At 35.0% G+C, this 18476-nt stretch overlaps 1 protein-coding gene across 1 annotated transcript in view; it reads right to left on the bottom strand.

Moving 5' to 3' along the window:
• Positions 1–933: 933 nt before the first annotated feature.
• Positions 934–18476, bottom strand: part of LRPPRC (leucine rich pentatricopeptide repeat containing) — a 103409-nt gene continuing 85866 nt past the window's right edge. The window contains exons 31-37 of the mRNA XM_081944706.1: positions 13857–14061; positions 11474–11604; positions 9458–9573; positions 5384–5458; positions 4769–4853; positions 2556–2698; positions 934–1105 (exon numbers count right to left, since the gene is read on the bottom strand). Of these exons, the coding sequence (XP_081800832.1) occupies positions 1037–1105; positions 2556–2698; positions 4769–4853; positions 5384–5458; positions 9458–9573; positions 11474–11604; positions 13857–14061 (824 nt within the window). The 3' untranslated portion in view covers positions 934–1036. The remainder of the gene's footprint in view (positions 1106–2555; positions 2699–4768; positions 4854–5383; positions 5459–9457; positions 9574–11473; positions 11605–13856; positions 14062–18476) is intronic.

Below are 18476 nucleotides of genomic sequence, written 5' to 3' on the forward strand. Positions count from 1 at the left end.
ACCAGGACAATGTGCCATCAATGTGCTCTCTAATAACAAACTGTACTGAAAGAAAACAGTACAGAAAAATACTCCAGGTTGTGAGTATAAAAAAATTAATAATGGAAATCTATGGCACTAGTACTAAAGTATATCTAAATTTCTTAGATAAAGCAGTAATTTGTCCAAACTTTGACAGACAATGGAAACATTGGCTGAATTATTTCTGATTATTTATTTGACTTCCCATCTCACAATTTTCGGTACCCGTAAAAATAATTACAGAGCTTTGCATTAGTACAATGACCATTAATGAAATTTGCAGATTTTCTAAAAAGAAGCCAACATTTTCAAGGAAATATATACAATATAATACTGGTGAGGATGAGGATTATCTAAGGTTTTGGAGTCTGAGCGAATTCTGAACTTTGAAAGAGCAACAGAAATCTGAAATTTAATTGCTGCAGTTGAATCTGGTATCATAAGTATTCTTATTTTACCCCATTTACATGTAAAAAAAAAGATTGGAAACTCAATAAAAAACAATTAGAAAAAATGAAGAGTTTTTAGGGATCAGAAGGATTTTGGAAAAATTACAACTCTTTCTGTTGGCTGACTATAGATGTTTGTCACCCATTATGACTACTGTCTTAGTTTTTTGTGCTGGTTTACCCTTATTTATAATCCAACGACTCTTATATGTGCAGTTGTTTTTTTAACAAATCATGCATACATGCACAACTTTATTCTTTGAAACCAGAATTTTACTGGAATAGATGGGCTGAGAGTAGGTAGCAAAATGAATGCAGATCAGAAGAAATGAAGAAACATTGATATATACCGTTCACGTATAACTCTTCTATATGTAGTTTTTGTTAGCAGCAAAAGCAATCTTCAAGGTAAAACTATTGTAAAACTGTAAGGGTATAGAAGTCAGTTACATTACACAAAAAGTCCTATTTTTTTCACCTTTATTTTCTGACAATAACACAGAATTTAAAACAGGCCCTTTTACAATAATCACAGTATTTCTAACAGAAGTTAATATATAAACAAGTTAATCGTCGTCTGATGAATGTGACTGCTTTTCATTCTTTAACTTCTCTGCGTAGAATGTGAAGCTTTCCTACAGTAAGAAAAAGCAAGAAAAACAGAAGGCAAGAAACTGAAGTGAGAACGCAAATAAGCCATATTTTAACACATATACCAAGCAATTTCCATATCAAATCCTCAGATTTTTTTCTGTAACAGAATATTTGTTATATCTATTCTAACGGCAATGATATTAAAAACATAAGGATATTTTTAATGGGGAATATTGCTTATTCTGTTATAAATTACAATCATTTGTTTAGCAATATTTAAAGTTACAATGCCACTGAAAAGTGATTTAGGACCGGCCTTGACTTACGACTGTCACAGCGTCCCATGGTCATGTGATCAAAATTTGGGTGCTTGGGAACTTGTATTTGTGACCTTCCTAGCTGACGTCTAACAAGCATAAATGGGGGAAACTGGATTTGCTTAATGACCATGTGATTCATTTAACAACTGCAGTGATTTGTTTAACAACATGGCAAAAAAGTCATACAAAAGCTTATGAAAAAGATTTATAAAGTACAAGCAGTCCTTGCTTAACAATGATAATTGGGACCAGAATTTCCACTGCAAAGTTATGTGGCGATAAGTGTGATATCACTCTTACCACATTGCTTAGTGACAGCAATCCTGGTAGTCCCTGTTGCTGTCATTAAGTGGGGGACCACTTTGCAACCTCCTGCTGAATTTCAAAAACATAGTCAATCAGAAAGCTGGAAGACAGTCACAAGTCACAAACAGGCCAATGGGGAGTAAGTGGCTGTTGTGGCATGAATGCAGCTAGCCAGGAGTGGCTCTAGTCAGATACCGGAAGATATCCTGGTGACAGTTGCCACATGGTGCAAGTGACGTCAGGCCAGGATGGAGAGTGTGGAAGGATGCACAGGTGGCTGCTGTGGTGTGGGTCACTGGGATTCTGTATTCCATTGCCAAGTTCCTTAGAACAAAAAGTGGAAGGAGTGGAAACAACCCGCCACCTTCCCTGCCGGCTTCCCCACTTCCTTTGCCAGCAGGGGAAGTCACAAATGGGGACCATGGGATACTACAACCACTCTAGGTGTGACATTGGTTGCTCTCTGGATGTGCCTGGATCACAATTATGTGACTGTAGAATGGTGGGGATTTCGAGTGGTGGTTGTAAATAATACTTCGTTACTGAACAAATGTTTGTTAACTGAGGACTGTATGTAGTAATCAGTTACAATATACATTAGAACTTATTTTACACTAAACCATGCAGTAATCATTTAAAGATAAAATATTCTGCAGATGCATGGTAAACGCACACCTGAGCTTGAATCTTTGGCTTAAAAATGCAGATCCCCAAAGTTTCTGTTCCCCACTAATGAAATCTCCCACTGGAGTAAAACAATAAGTGTTCTCTGAGAAACTTCAATCTGAGCAAAATTAAAATGTTTTATTAAAATTTACAAGCACATAGATTCCTCCGCCCCCCTTGAAAATCATTAAGCACTCACAGGAGGTTCAGTGAAAGGAACCGGTTGTCCGTATTCTTTCAGAAGGACTGCCAAACGTTTCAAAAACAGGTCATTTAAGTACATATTTTTTGCTTTCATTTCTTCATATAGAGCTTTACATGAATCTACATCCTTTTCCAAGTCTAAAAAAGAAAAACAAACCAAATAATTTGTAAATATTTAAAACTGTCTGTCTATTCTGTCCATTTTTCTTTTTCTTCTTTCTTTCTTTCTTTCTTTCTTTCTTTCTTTCTTTCTTTCTTTCTTTCTTTCTTTCTTTCTTTCTTTCTACCTACCTACCTACCTACCTACCTACCTACCTACCTACCTACCTACCTACCAGCATTCTTTGTGTTCACATTTCACAAAGCCAAGATGTGGTTTGAAAGTATCCAAAAGACTCAATTTGTTGCTCAGCAGCAGGGGTGTCAAACTGGTAGCCCGCAGGAAGGGTAGGTCATGTGCAAGCCACGCCCACCCCAGCTCCGCAAAAGGGAAAAACATCGTGAAATGTCACGTGACGGCAACATGACACCCGTGTTCTACAATAAACCCATTCATCATCCCAGTGAAAGAATATTGGATTTTGTAAATCTGAAGTGGGTCTACAAGCGAAAATTGATTAACTGGTGTGATTAAACAAAGCTTTGAAACAGCAGATTAAATTTGCTCATTGATTAATTACTAAAGCTGATTTAGCAAAATCTCTATTTTTGGCATGGAACTGGTAAGAGGTAAAGCAAGTCCCTTGTTCTTACAGTTATTAATCTCAGCTGCAGTAAAGCTTCTACAGAATATGAAACACAAGCCAATCAGAAAAGTGTCACTGGTACTGACTGTTACTGCATTCTTTTAAATAATGATAAGATTGGAGTTTGCTAGGAGATTAAGATATTTACAACCCTGGTTAATGATTCCCATTCAAAAAGTAAATTCCTAAAGGTGGTTTTCTGCTTTGAGGTTGCTTTTACACCGAAGCCTTCATCCTCAAGCAACTGAGCCCTTACCATACATAGGCTGTACGGAAGTTTCTTTGCAACTCTGACCTCCAATATAACCCTACTACCGTAACGCCGATATCTTCCTACTGAGCTTGTGCAGCAAAACATTTACTGTTGTTCCTTTGCTTCTTCATGCAATGACTGACAGAAACACTAAACAGTGTTTTGGGAAATTATGCTGAACTGATTTGATTTTCATTTAACTTGTGGTATCTGCTTTTCCAACAGGGAGTTATTTAACTAAAAAGCTTCTATTCCATGGAGCTGTATGCCTCAGATCCCTCCATTTGCCAGGAAGAAACTCCCCACTCACAGCTGCAAGTAGAAGAGTTGCTTTCTAACTGTGGGAGGCTTCAGAATCTGCAGAAAGTGATGGTTTAATAAAGGTATAATAGAAATTGTTAACTTCCCATTCCTTTAAAATGGAAGTATCTATTGTATGAAAGAATAGTGAGATTATGTTTAATGGACCGCATAACTGAGACATTTTCTTAGTAATTCTTTATTCTTGGAAGACTAACAATATAAAGAGCTTCTCCTACCTCACCGCCCACCTACACATATGCATTGAGAACAGAATTGTAGAGAATTAGTCTCGATGAAAAACAGAATGACTATCTATTGGTTCGCTGCCTTTGCCGGAGGTCTGATTTATATGACTCACTCTCTGGGGAGTTTAAGTAACCCTGATCTACTTCCAAATGCAGTGGGTTTCAGCTCCTGTAACTCCCATCCACATTTATGTTTCATGAGGAGATGCTACATTTTTAAAAACACCAAAATATCATAACATCCAATCCCAAAAGTGCTTTTTCAAGAGGCAAATGGGCTGTCTGGTTTTTCTTTGAAGACCTTTCCCTTCTCATCTAAGAAGCTTCTTCAGCTCTGTGAAGAATGAGAAGCGAAACGTCTTAAAAGAAAAAGCAAGACTCTTGAAAAAACACCTTTGGGACAACCGTGACCTGGAAAACCGAGAATCTCCACAGACATAACATCCAATATTTCTGAAAGCATATAATCTTGTATGTGTGTTTAGAAATGGAATATTAATAAGTAATACTTGAGATAGCAAAGAATTCTAATGCTTTACTGTGAAAAAAAATCATTATCAAAATATAGCTATCAAATTGCTGATATTATTTGAATCAAAGGATAACCATCAAAATGCTGATATGTATACAAAATGTAAAAAACCTAAACATTAAATCTTACAGTAGCTTTTCAGGAGGTACTGGCACAGTTGGTCTTGATCTTTGAAATCAGGTATCAGTTCCTGTAAAGTTCTGATCTTTTTGCTCTGGAAAAATTACAGGCACAGAATATTAGTGAAATATCTTTCATAAAGATTTTGGGCTAAAGAAGAACAAAAGTGCTACAGTTTGAATCAGCAGGAAAAAATACAATGTGGACAGCTTAAAAAAAACAAGAGACAAAAATATAGGAAACTACCTTGTATCATTATAATAGTTTATTATAAGCGGTTCTCCAGGGTTTCTCACAGATTTTTCCAAAATCTATCTGCTAGGGATTTAATCTGGGGCACTCTGCATACAATTTACGTGCTTTGTCCCTAAGCTATAGTGATTTAAGTTGTAAATCATGCCTGTTTAATCACTTTAGAATCAAAAGGAGGTAAGATATTCACTGTTTATATTAAATTGGAATATCCCCCCTTTTCTTTTCTCTTCTTGGATTGAGAAAGTACAATCTTAATGTACCTGTGAGAATGTTTAACAATGCAAATGCTGACATCAGAACACAATTAAGTAAATATGCTAGAAAGAATATACTAATTACATTCATTTTTTTAAAAAAAAGTTTATATACCTCTCCTTTGATCCTGGATTTCTGTATAATAAAAGCTATGATATAATTCTTTTGTTCACTTATTGCTTTGTTTCTCTTGAAAGAAAAGGGGGGGGGGGAGAGAAAAAGAAAGAAAATTAAATGAGCAAAGTAACTGTAATATCTTGATAAATAAAACACACCTAAGGTGAAAACTTTCAATTAGAAAAGTTCACAATAGCCAATAATATATTATTACTAAAGGCCTTAATGGTCAACCAGTTATTATAAACCTGGAGAAAGACACACATGGGATTCTAAGACCTATTTTTTCTTCTTTTTCTGGCAAATGCTATTCTTGGCATTATAAACATTATGTTTGCTGCAAAGGGAGAAGAAAATGAAGAAATGGCTTAACAACCCACAGAAAAGAGATTTAGGACTGTAAAAGAAAGAAAGGGTGAAAGACTATTCTTCTCCAATTATTCTGCCAAGCATTCACAAGTGAGGCAGGGATCATAAGGTTAATTATACATTTAATAAGGTGTCAGAGAGATAACTGCTCGTTTCTTTATAAAAATTAAAATGTACAAAGCAAGTTCTCTTTAAAGTATAATTACCTACACTTACACATACAAAAGGACTGATTTCAATCTCTCTATTTTATAAAAGGCTTTCTCTGCAACAGACAGCCACTGCTCAAGAGACAAAAGTTAAACTCAAAGTTTTTTTTTTTTGACAGACCCGAAAAATCAAGTGTCTGTCCCATCTCAGAAATTCTATTAGGGAGGGAGAGAAAAGAAAAACAGCAAAGCAGACAATAAAACTAAAACATTGTCTGATCTGCTGCTTTTCAAATTTCTCTCTTGTTTTTTGAAAACTTGAAAAATATACATTGACTTCTCTGTCCGCCAACTCTTCCGTACAGTTCTTTTTAAATTTTTAACATCCTCCTTATGTGTATTTATATCTGTATTTATATTTGTATTTGATACTTATTGTTTGTTGTGTGGACTGTACACCGCCCCGAGTCCTTTGCGGGAGAGGGGGCGGTCTAGAAATTCGAAGAAAATAAAATAAAAACTCATCAATGTTAAAACCTCTACTTCCCTTTGTTTAGGAGTAGAAATATAAGCAAATCCTATAGATCAGGGGTAAGTAATCTTTTAGCAGTTGAGGTGATTAAAAAAAGGTTTTAAACCTTTGTGAGGAAGCAGAGCAACAATGGTGTTGAAGAAACCTTTAGCTTTCTTTCTGAACTCTTTAACTCTGGTTTGGGTCTGTGTGTGTGTAAGAGAAAAATGACTCAAAACATGCGCTATAAGATAGTTCACAAACCTACTTATAGTTCATTTAAGTTTTTAAAAAAGCTACAAACATGTTTATTTACTGCTGAATTTAATCAGCATAATTTGAGGAGGCTTCAGTAGACACAAAATGGAGCTGGGATATGCATATTATCACTGGTTTATCTTTCTGCTTCAGATTTCTGTGAAGACACATTAATTCAACAAACTATTAGCAGCAGAGCTGTCCTGATAGTTTCACAAACTCAAAGAAGTTTGTGGTAAACATTAAAAAAGGAAAACTTTTTCTTTCTTTCTTTTTTGCTGCAAACCTGTAATGGTCAGAGAAATGTGTTTTTGAGTTTTGCTGTATTTCGTTGCCATGATTTAGCAGTAGTGTTAGAAGTAGCATGTGCTCTTTTGATTCATGGATTGCTATCCATCTTCTGCACATTCACAGACTTATTATCAGAACTTAGGATATGAAACTATTTCATGAAAGGCATCTTAAAATAAATAGCATTCAATATAAAATGCTATTTCTGATTCTAATCCCATGCCTTAATTAAATAGTGCATTGTGTATTGAAATCAATGGGTCACTTTCTTTGAGAGGTAGTCACATAATACGGTCCTAAATCCTTGTGAGTTTATTTGTGAGCATCAGCCTTCACAGTATATGTACGTGATTCTGGACCACCACAATAGTCCAGATCTGTGCACCAATTGAGAGATGAAAATATGTAATCTTTATGGCAGAGTTAGCCACTTCTAATAAGCAATATTTTTTAAAAAAATCCTTTAAAATATATGTAGGATTCCACCATAATTTGGGGAAAAGTGATATTTTTAACTTGAAATTAAAGTTAATGATAGAAGCATATTGCAAACCTTTAAAAAGTCATCATAGATGATAACATAACTGTCAGTGCTAAGAGGTGAAAAACCTACGACATATTGTTCAAAACTCCCATATGGAATTAGTTACAAATGATCTATATTAATATCATCTCCTAGTGCATTTTTCACTAATTGGACAATATTTATTGCTGTCGTCAAAGGACTCGCGCTTCATCCTTTAAGAATATGAAATAAGCATAGCTTATTAACCAAGTTCCATGGCATTCAACTTGAAGCCCACCAGAACATGAACAATATATTTCTGAAGAACAAAAAGAGGACAAAGGAAAAAACTAGTAAATGATGCGTCATTCTCAGCATTTGGGATTTTGAGAGAGGGAGGCTAAGACAGGTTGCTCTTCCTTCCTTTCAATCTTAACACAGTAAAGAGGTCCCCTGGCAATCTAAGAATGGTAAACCAGAGATTCTGCTTTGGTCAAACTCACCAATGATGCTCTATTAGAGTAACTTTGTGCAAAGCTGTATATACAGAGAGCCATTAGGCATATCCTTGGTACCAGTAAGATAATGTAACACATTGAAATATTTGAATTAATTTTAAATGAAACTAAAAATATTTTACATGTGTATTTATAAAAACTCAAAACAAAAGATCCAGTTCTAATTTTATGACATAAAAATGCGTCTTCTAAAACATATCAGTGATACTAACTACCCAATCATCTTCAAAAAACAAAACAAAACCACCAAGAAATGTTTTAAGAACATGACTCCAAATCTTCTCACTGATTTTGCATGTACAAATCCAAACCATTTCCTTGAGCAGAAATTAAACGAAATGTAACATTCTAGATAAGCTATTCATAATGATAACGAGGTCCATTGAAAGCCAATAGAACTCTTCAATGACCAGATGTTGACCAAGCACTAAAGTTCTTTTAATTTTACAAGCAACGGACAAAAAACTTCTTTTACCATACAGTCCTATTACCTAATCGTCTCAGATGCCGCAAAACATTCTGATTAGGACAGGGGGTGTTTTTCTTTCCATGTCCCCTTTAAAGTATTTAGTATCTAAGCAAAAACAAGCATATAAAGCAGTGGTTTTTAAAATCAGATACTGGAAGCAGGCTTCTGTTTGACAGAGGGAGTTTATAGGAAGCCCACAATTTGCTAGATCGTTGTGGTTGCCCGACTGCCACCTGCTGGGAAAGTCAGCCTGCTGAAGCCTGTTTGTGTACATTCCCAGTGCCAGCTCTTATCACTCAGTTTGTTCTGCATTTTTCTCAGCTCTATATTTAGCCCTGTTAAAGTAGCGCAAACATGGTCATCCCATTCCCCGAAGACTGCCAATTCTAAAAGGGAGAGAATATGGTTCACTGCATTTGTCAGTTAACATGCCAGATTAATTGCTTTAAAAAAAAAACTCATTTCAACACTTCAGCAATTGAAAAGCTAAAGAAACCACTGTTTGAAAAACAAAACATTTTTGTTTGAAAGTAGTTGGATAATGGTAAACCATGTTCACTGTCTTGAGGTTTTTAATCTTAATTTTCCATTAAGCATAGGCAGAAAATCCTTTATCAAAAATACAGCCTTGGCTGTCCCTGTCCCACCTGCTCTGCAGAAAAACAGGCTTTTTAATTCTTTAGGCAGGGACCCAGACATTTACAACAAGTGTGTAAGAAGCAGAATATGCTACATCCAGGTTCTATATTTCTAAAGGTGACATATTTAGGATAAACCGGAGAGCACATTATTCCGAAAACCACTTGTTCCTTTGTTCCAGAGAGTTAGAATCATTTCATCTGCTTCCAAAAATATAAACAATTAATAAAAAAACAAATATGTACCTGAAAAATTGTAATGTGATACCTGGATATAGTGTACAATAAAGCCTTGTCCATGGAATGTTTTATTATGTACATCCCACTTCTTTAGATTGACGTTTGATTCTGGCATATTCTTACCTGTAGAAGAAGCTCAGCATCATTCAGTTTTTCTTGATCTATGTACTGAAGGAAAAGGTTTGTAACAGGCTTATAAATTCCAAACTGATTTGCCAATCTTTCAGCCATGGCACTCACTGTAAAACAAATAAACAAGTATGAATAAATATGGGGAAAATAAAGCTTATTGATATAAAGCTTTGTAAGAGAAATCATTGAAGCTGGGAAAGAAAAGGGAGTATTTCAAAACTGATAACCAACTGTATAAATGGATGTCGCGATGCAGGGGTAACTCATAGGAAATGGTAAAAATGTCAACATCTGCATCACATATTAGAGAAAACTTTGATTGGACAATCATGGCCACCAACCTGACTTTTTATCATATAAAAAAGGGGAAAAGGATGTTATTCCTTCAGTTTTGAGCAGTGGGAAGAAGTGGTTCAAATAATTCAGACACATCATCTTAATAAATACTATGGTAATTAAGGATGGGCTGTTTGCTTATCCAGTTTTCAAGATTCTGTATCCCAACCCCTAATTTTCTAATATTAAACCCAATAAATGAAACTATATGTTGATATTGCTTTTTTGATTATATTTTGTAAGAGGACCGACAAGGTTATGTATACACATTTTTTTAAAAGCAGGCCCTTCAAATTCTGGTGTTTCAGCCATCTTTATTTAATTTATGTTTCACAGCTTACTATTGGGCAACTCTGGATGTCTTATACCATAAAACAGCAATAAAGCAATTAGAACTTTAAAATGAAAACATTAAAAAGTAACAAAACATACCAAAAAAAGAATTAATTTGTAAACAGGGTTCAGACTTGTAATTTTAATATTTTTAATAGTGGTTTATCAATTTTTGCTACTTTTTAATTTGTAGCATATTTTATTGTTTTAAACTTTTTATGTTATAAACCACATTGTAAAAATATGCTATAAATCAAAAAGTGGTGATTTCACCTTTCAACTTGAACTGATGATCGGTTTTAACCGTAGTTTAAAAAACTTTTTATATTCAGACAGTTCAATTTGATTTTTTTATTTTTGCCTATTGGCTGCCTTGAGTACTCTTCAGGTTGAAAGGTTGAGGCAAAAACAGAAGTAATGAATACATGAACATCAATTATCAATAAAGAATTAAAACTACCAGCACCGCAATCCTACAGTATTACCGGTAGGATTATATATTTCATACTGCCTCCGTTGTGGGCAGAGAGGAGATCTCATCTCAGAACTCTATTTCCCAGCTATCACAGAAATCACCTGGGATTCTTCTCCAATGTCAAAACTCCTCTTGCTATCCAAACCTGCTCTGAGAAACATGCAGCCCAGCATTTAGTAAAGGTGGTCACCTAGGTCAAGGTTTTTCAAACTTGGCAACTCTAGGATGCATGGACTTCAACCCCCAAAATTCCCTAGCCCAGAAGTCTAAACATCTTAAAAGTTGTCAAGTTTGAAATATATTCATGTAGGCTGATCATGACAGGTAAGTTTTCATTATAAGTGATGTTACTTTTGAAATTAACATGAAATGAGCTATATAAGGCTTAAAAATAGGGACACTGTGGCTCAGTGGCTAAGACGCTGACCTTGTTGAACAGAACTGTCGGCAATTTGACGGTGCGAATCCCTAGCACCGCATAATGGAGTGAGTTCCTGTTATTTGTCCCAGCTTCTGCCAACTTAGCAGTTCGAAAGCATGTAAAAATGCAAGTAGAAAAATAGGAACCATCTTTGGTGGGGAGGTAACAGCGTTCTGTGTGCTTTTGGCCTTTAGTCATGCCAGCCACATGACCACGGAGACATCTTCGGACAGCGCTGGCTCTTTGGCTTTGAAACGGAGATGAGCACCGCCCCCTAGAGTCGAGAATGACTAGCACATATGTGCGAGCGGAACCTTTACCTTTACTTTTAACGTTTAAAAACACTGTTTGCTTCAAAAACTAACCAAGTAGGAAAGACTTACAGAAACAGCTACTGAAGTTTTTTGTAAACCAGTGGACTATTTTTGCTACACTAACTTACATTTTTCCAAAGCTGTTTCCTCTTTGTCTTCTATCAATTTTTTGAATACAAAGGATAGGTTGGCATCTTCAGTCAGTTGTCTAGAAATGAATTTCTCCTCAATGTATTCTGTGGCAGCATCATAGTTATTGCTGGTGAAAATAAAAAGCTGCATTAGCTAAGTTGCTAACGTTAGAGTTCAATAAAGCAAGACCATGAATGTTTTATTCTATTACTACATTAATATTCCACGGAATAGCAATGTTAAAAGTACTTATCAATCCACTCATGCAGATACTGTTATAACATAAAGTGAAACACATTTATGGGCGAGTGCATAACATCAGCACTAATGCCATTTCCTTCAGAAATTAACCATAACCTCTTCTACTGTTGAATAACATGAGGTTTTTTTTGGTAACAGAACAAAATAACACGTGGGTTGGTCACCTTTGAAATATGGGGAAATAAACATTAAAAAATATTCCCAGAAAACAAAAGTTACAGGAAAAAAGTGTGTTTATAATTATGACTTTCTTGACTTTTCCAGTTACCATTTTGGATGTAGACACAACTTTAATAAATGTGATTTGCTCATTAGTGTCTGTAACAACTAGGCTGATGCCAAAATAAAGATACATGTGCTGTGATATCATTGCAGAATGGATAGACTTCAATATCTGACACAAGTATGTTGGCCTCATCATTTGCATCATAGTCAATGTGAAATTTGCACCTTTCTGTCCTCCTGTGCCTACTCATGGATAGGTTTAATGGTTTTGTTCACATATTATTTTTACTTTCTAGTGTAATAGAAATGGCAACATGATGAAAGTACTGTAGCCATAAGAAATAAACTCAACTTATTGTGCCTTTGATTTTAAAGAGTTTCAGATTACAGCTCTTTAGAGTCTGGCTGTAACAATATGTGGATACACTTAGGCGAATAACATGCCTAAGATACCGGAAGACATCTGAAAGGTCATAGTTAACTGCTAATTTAGAAAGGTACCTGATTCTAAATGCAGCAATATTTTCTCCCTGGAGACAGCTGACATGATGTCTGAATTGATTGATAAAAATGGACTACAGCAAATAAATAACTGGGCTATAAAATGGCAAAAGGTTTGTACTGATTGTTTGTTACAATGTTCTTCTACCTGACACTACCTTATATGTGTACCTTGGACTTTTCTTGATGTTAAACTGATGTTTAAAAGAAAAGATTGATCCTTCAAGTATTTCCAAAAGGATTTTGGATGCAATGGTATTAAGAATTTGTAAAGCTTATTTCTCCTTAGAAGGATGCTAATTCATGTCCAGAAACATAATGCATGAACATGGACATGAATCTATTAAAATGATTATTCGATCTTTCTATCAAATTTTATCAATATATGTCTGGGATATACATATCTGTAACATATTCTACCAAACTACTGACTGTGTGAAAGCAACCAAATTTATTTGAGAGGCTGGTATAAGAGTGAAATAAATAGGACAGGATTTGACTAATTGGTATATTTAAAGTATCTTCAGTGCATACAGAAGCAGAGATTTTATGGATATAAGCCAACACTCCATATTAAATAAATACTATTAAACCATTCAATGAAGCCAGTATACATCAGAAAACACACTATTGATATTTATGTACTAATACTGTAAAGAGAAGAGAGACAGTATAATTGGAATGTAATACTCTCAAATCTTCTATTAGCTGAAAATAATTTTCAAACATTCCATTAGACAAATACTTTATTATTTATTTTAAGATACTCACAATCTTTATGCTAATCTTTTATTATTCTGCATTATAACAGGAGTGCAAAACAATTTTAACACACCTGTAAAACTTACTGCTATAAACTGTTATGCACTATGCTGTAAATTACAGTATTAGCAAGAATTAGCTTACGTTAACGTTTATTCAGGTAGACATAATTTTATAAACATGTATGTTTAATAGGAGAGTCAGTTTAGTATAGCGGGTGTCAGGCTAGAATCTGGGAGACCATGAGTTCTACTCCTGCATGAAGACAGCCAGTGACTTTCATTCAGTCCTAGGAAGGATGCAATGGCAAACCACTTCTAAAAAAACTTGCCAAGAAAACTGCAAGGACTTGTGCTGGCAGTCTTACAAGAATTGGACACAATTGAAGGGGCGAAAAGAGTTTGATATCATTAGTCTATTGCAAAAGTTCACTTATCCAATAATCTGCATTTTTTGCATTTCATTAGACAGACTCAAACATTTATTGTTTCTAGGCTAAGAATCTTCAATGGCAGCCAATTCAAGTATTTAACTATTATGAAGAAAAGATTATTTATAAGACAGCAAGATCACCATAACCCTACTTCCCTACTAATACAAAGAAGCGGTACCAATTATCGAGTTACCTACTTTTTGATGTGAGCCAACGCAGTGTTGTTGATGAAAAGCATTCTTGGAAATTTAACAATCCCATGGAAGGGTTCTATTAATTTCTCAATTTCCCTTATACTCTCTTCATCTCCCTTCTGAGCGAATGCCTGGACAAGCCGAGTAATTGTTAGTTGATTGGGTGTCTTGCCATTTTTAAGAAGTGTATTGAAGGAAGACATTGCTTCTATTGGATAGATTAAAAAAGAAATGTTATTCAAAACATTGGATCTTGATATTACTTTGCATATTCATAAATCTAATTAATGAGAAAAGGAAAAATCTTACCAATTATTTTGTTCAACCCACCATAGTGTTTTTAGACTGTTTACTGGAAGCAATTATATGTTGTTATGTATATCTTGCATGTAAGATTTTGAGGTCTACATTAAAAAAAACCACTTCCTTATCACTAAACAGTTAAAAGTCACCATAGGCCATCATGCATATTAGATAGGAAAAGTACCCTGTTTCCATACCACTACCTCCTCAAGCACCATTTTTCTAGATTTGTTAAGTTGACCCATGGTCTAACAGATGCTTTTTTTAATATCTAAGATACATTTAGAACCTGCACTAGCATCTTGGAGAGGTTCAACATTAAAAAATGGTAGGTTCACTGGTTAAGTATGCAGTTGGCCTGCAATCAATAGTGCTCATTTACGATAACTTTCAGTCCAACTTTTGATATTAGCTATTGAAAATGGCAACATGAAAAACAAAACCATCACTTTATTATGTATTGTACTGAATTTTGATGATGAAAGTCTCCACCATATGTCAAAACACTCTAATCTGTTTTGCTTATTCTCAAGTGTAGATCCTGTAGTTAACAGTAACAATAGAAAAATTAAAACTCTGCAAACACGCCTTCAAAAAAATTTTCTGGGAAAAGATGTATGGAGCACATTTATAGCTAATAAAAAGCTGCATTCTTATCTTACAATAATAGTCATAGAAAACTTAGCGTGACAGGAAAACAGAAATATTCTGAGATGATAGAGAGCATCGTATGGTAAAGGAAAAGGGTGGGAAGTAATCACAACAGTTTGACTTGAGGTGAATAGATGTTTGGTGCCTGGCCATGCCTCCATTCTCATCAATTATGAATAGGTATAGCAGCTATTTTATTAGCGCATCCAGAACATTTTTTCAAAATACCAAATGTTCTCACTGAGCACATTTACTTTACCTATCCTAAATAATTAAAAGTGAAAATTAAACTTCTGATACTCTGTCCCCCATAAGCCATACTGACATAGCTAAAAGGAATTGGTTCATGTACATATGTGTGTAAGTGTGTATGTATGTATACACACAGACACACATATGAATACCAAGAATGAAAAGGTAATATTAGGATACACACATGTATATTTTCATCAATACTTTGATAATTAGATGAAGAGCAACATGTATTTATTTTATTATCGTGTGTGTGTGTGTGTGTGTGTGTGTGTGTGTGAGTACATACATATAATCATTTTAGCCACTGTCTATCCATTGTAGGGTAAAGGCCTCTTCTGCATGTTTCCAACAAATACGGTTCTGAGCTTTCTTTTGCCAATGCAGTCTGCAATATTTGCTGATGTCATCGATCCATCTTGTTTTAGGTCTCTTTGGTAGATGTTTTTTGTCAAATGGAATTTATTCTTTGATTGCGTTGGTCCACCTGCCATCGGTTCTTCTTGCTGTGTGACCAGCCCATTTCCATTTCAATTCAATTAGATGATATTGCATATATTTCTCCAGAACAGAGGTCCCCAATCTTGGCAACCTTAAGACTTGTGGACTTTAACTCCCAGAATTGGAGTTGAATTCTGGGAAATGAAGTCTACAAGTCTTAAAGTTGCCAAGTTTGAAGACTTCTGCTCCAAAATCTCAAATTAACATTTTTACAATAAATCTTTTATTTAATGGACCATTGGAGTTGGGATAAGGAAGAGCAGTTCCCATTTAAATCAATGTCTATTAAATCAAACTGAATTAATGTATCATTATATAACTGATGCACTAACTTGCATCATTTTGTAAAAACAGATTATATAATTAGAGAAAAGATATAAAAAATTGTTTAGACTGCTTCAGACAAATAATTGGAGACGAAATCTTTTTAAAAATTGTTGCATATGAAAACGCACTAATCGCACTAAATGGAGATCCAGAAAAATCAAAGTTTCACTATAAAAATGTGAATATTTACTTAATAAAAATTGATGACTATAATTTAGACTCAGTTTATCCTGATCTGATTTGTATGTGTAATTGGCCAAGGTCGTAGTTCTCTCTATTTTAGTCACAATGGCTATGAATTAATTTCCATGTTAAAAATTCTGATGCACTCGGTAAGTGCAAGAAATGCATACATATCCCATAATTCACCACCCCCAAAGCCAGTAAAACACATCACTTTCATATAAATACATTCTAACTAGTTCTACAAGACAGCTCTAGTGTAATTTCTCATTTTTAAGCAAGTCTAAAGGAAGTGTGTTTCACTGTACTTTTGTCTAATACTGGTAGTGTGGAATTCTATATGCCTTTTGTTGAACTTAGTTTATTACTGATTAAAATCCCATGGAAGCAATAAAAACAATCAATACAAAATGAATATATTGTACCACTACTGTATGAAATTAACTTAAGGTCAAACACCTGCTGAGACAGCATTACTCTGGCTAAGTTTTGAAAGCTCTATAAATTAGAGGCCCTCTGTATCTCCAGATTGTGAGTGCTCCATAAAATGGAGGCCTATTGCTGGACCCATGCCAGTAAATCCGCTAAGGATGGGGATCTGCAACAGGCTCTCTTTTAGAGGAATTAAGTGGTCAGACTTAGTTTCGGCAAGGTGTTGCCTGACATATTCTCACACTGCACTGTAAAGAGCTTTAGAGATAGTAACTAGCACCTTGATTTGGGCCTAGAAGGCAGTTTTGAAACCACTGCAGTGGCTGCACAATTAGGGTTCATTTTGCCTGGCACAAATAGGCCATCTGGGCATGATCAAGGCACAAATTACTTTCACTGGAGCATCCTTGGCCTAAGTAAATCATATCAGCACACCATATTAAGTATTTTTAAAATACAGAATCCATCCAATTTCAGTTGTACAATTTTTATAGTAGCTTCCCTGCTCTGCTCTAAAGAATAATAAAAAATTGGTGGATAAATAAAGCACAGCATAGAGAAACAGGATTAATGCACTCAGTACTGAGAAAATGATCTCAAGTGTTTCATTAGCCATTGCTGAGGGCAAGCCAGGAGGTATCTAGAAAGGGAAAGGGAAAAGTAAGGGGAAGCAGACACATTTGTAGAAATTAGAGGTCAAATAAAAGCAAAGAAGTTCAAGTTCAATAGTTTGAAGCAAGAAGTCTCTGCCAATCTATCTGCAATCTTTTACTGTATTCTTTAGTTGCTGTAGAAGAGGGAGCCAAAAAAGCAAATGATGGGAGAACAGCAAGATGTCTCACTATGCTGTAGAAATTTTGCTCAAGTACTGGCCTCAAGGGAAGCTATTCTCCCACTGACTTCTCAATACTTTGAGATTCAGGATATCATGTCTGGCATTATAGGGTCATGGCAGCTGATTGATGGGCAATTATTTCTGTTGAAAGGGTTCTCTGGGGATAATCACTTGGCAACCACATGGAGCTTAAGCAGAATATAAGTAGGGCCAGGGCAAAATATGGACAGGCCACCCACAGTTTTTTCTACATTTTTTCATCTCCTGATAATCTTTGTTTCTATGCTGCTTCAGACACCTTCACTTCTTCCCACACCAGAGACCGCTAAAGGACAGGCACTTTTTATCAGAGATCTGAACTTAAAGGACTCTTTAATTAAGCCAAGAACTGTATAATGTTATTGGCTACAGATTATCCAACTTCAATATATTTAAACTAAGATATATTCTTCAGAGAATTTGTGAAACTAAATGATTTAGCAATAGTCCTCCTACCTTAAAGAAGGTCATTTGCTAAACTAGGACTAAAAATGAAATAAAATATAGAAAAGATGCATTTAAGCACATGATGAAAAACACAAAAAACATTTTCTATCAGCAATCCATAACAACTGTGGTATAAAATTGTAAATTTGTGCAAGTTCAGTGATCTCAAACCTGACTGGCCTTCTTGCTGTATGAAAACCAGTAGATTCTGAGGGCAGATGTTCAAGATGAATCTAACTAGATTCAAATAAATGAATATAGAATAACAGTAAAATTGTCCACCACTGCATTCACAAGCATTTACGTTTAGCCAATACTGCTGTTACCATGCAAAGTAAGTTTACAAAGAGCACAAAAGGACAATGTATGTTTTATTACTGCTGGCATTGAGAACTATTAAAAGTATTCGATTAAGTTTTTTAAAAATCAGTATTATAAACATTTAGTGCACAGCCACGTACATTTAACACTCAATTTAACTCACTTGGTATCTGGTGCTACAAACACATTGTGCAGGAAGAAACTGCTGGGAATTGTTTCAGATGCTCTAAGGTATGTTAATTTCCAAAGCAAAATGAATTGTGCTGTGAATTTTAACGCATTTGAAAGCCTGTACTTTTTCTCGTTCTGGAACACAAATTTTGCATGTCTGA

This window comes from Natrix helvetica (genome assembly GCF_964273705.1).
Source record: "Natrix helvetica genome assembly, chromosome: 2".
Taxonomy (NCBI): domain Eukaryota; kingdom Metazoa; phylum Chordata; class Lepidosauria; order Squamata; family Natricidae; genus Natrix; species Natrix helvetica.